This window comes from Bison bison, unplaced genomic scaffold, assembly GCF_000754665.1.
Source record: "Bison bison bison isolate TAMUID 2011002044 unplaced genomic scaffold, Bison_UMD1.0 scf7180017864468, whole genome shotgun sequence".
Lineage (NCBI taxonomy): Eukaryota > Metazoa > Chordata > Mammalia > Artiodactyla > Bovidae > Bison > Bison bison.
This window is the reverse complement of record NW_011495029.1, coordinates 977,091-978,036: the sequence shown is the minus strand read 5'-3', so window position 1 is coordinate 978,036 and position 946 is coordinate 977,091. Positions and strand designations below refer to the sequence as shown.

Here is a 946-nt window from a genome sequence, read left to right as displayed (position 1 = left end):
CCCTCCCCCCCGGCCCGGGAGGCAGGAGGTGCCAGAAGGGGTGCAGGAGGCGGCAGGCAGGGTGCTCTGGGATGCGGGGCCGGGGCGCCTGGGTGCAGGGCGCAGGAGACTGGGACCAGGGCAGCCCCGGGATGGAGGTGTGAGCAGGCAGAGAGAAAACCCGGACAGGGGCAGAGAGGGAAGAGGCAGGGTGTAGGTGAGATCCAGGAGGAAGAAGAGGTGGATGAAGATGAGGCAGGACCTCCGGCGGGGAGCGGAGGAGGAGGAGGCGGTGGTGGGAGGGAGAAAAGGTTAGCGGGATCCTGAGATGACTGGGCTGCAAAGAGAAAGTGAGAGAAGGGATGGTTATGCAGGTGAGGCGCCAGGCATGCAGCTGAGCTAACCCTGGTGGGCCCGCCCGACCCCCGGCCGCCCCCAGGACCCCAGGTTCTGCAGCTGGCTCCAGCAGGGAGCGGGCGGGAGGCGCCGGCTTCTACTAGCAATCATTTTCCTCGGGGGTTGGCTGCACCTTTCTCCTGCGTATCTGCCTCCACCTGCACCTCCTGCTCCTGCTGCTGCTCCAGCTGCTCCTCCGCGCTCTGTGAACCAGCCGGCGGACCCAGGGAAGAAAGAGCGCAGAACTGACCGGGGGACCGGGGCCTGCTGGCGGCTGGCCCCGAGGGGCCCCGTCTCCGGGTAAAGGGGAGGGGCAAGAGAAGGAGGACCTTTGGGGAGGGGAGCGCTACAGCCACAGAAGCCGGTGCATCGTGTCCGGTCCCGGGAAGCCTGGGGAGGGGCCTGGGGGAACCAGCGGGAGGGTGGGGACCTGCTGAGGATGCTGGCGGCTGGGCCCAGCCTCTGTGACAGCGGTGGAAGACGAAGAGGGTGGGTGTGTGGCTGGGGTATCCTTGAGGGGCGCCAGGGAAGGCCTCATTTTAGAAGGACCAACCCAGAGTACATATGAGGC

At 67.0% G+C, this 946-nt stretch overlaps 1 protein-coding gene across 1 annotated transcript in view; it reads right to left on the bottom strand.

Annotated features, from left to right (window-relative positions):
- Nucleotides 1-946, bottom strand: part of KCTD17 (potassium channel tetramerization domain containing 17) — a 10,413-nt gene that overhangs the window by 1,286 nt on the left and 8,181 nt on the right. Inside the window, exons 6-7 of the mRNA XM_010860622.1 lie at nucleotides 509-649; nucleotides 242-316 (exon numbers count right to left, since the gene is read on the bottom strand). Coding sequence (XP_010858924.1) covers nucleotides 242-316; nucleotides 509-649 — 216 coding nt within the window. The remainder of the gene's footprint in view (nucleotides 1-241; nucleotides 317-508; nucleotides 650-946) is intronic.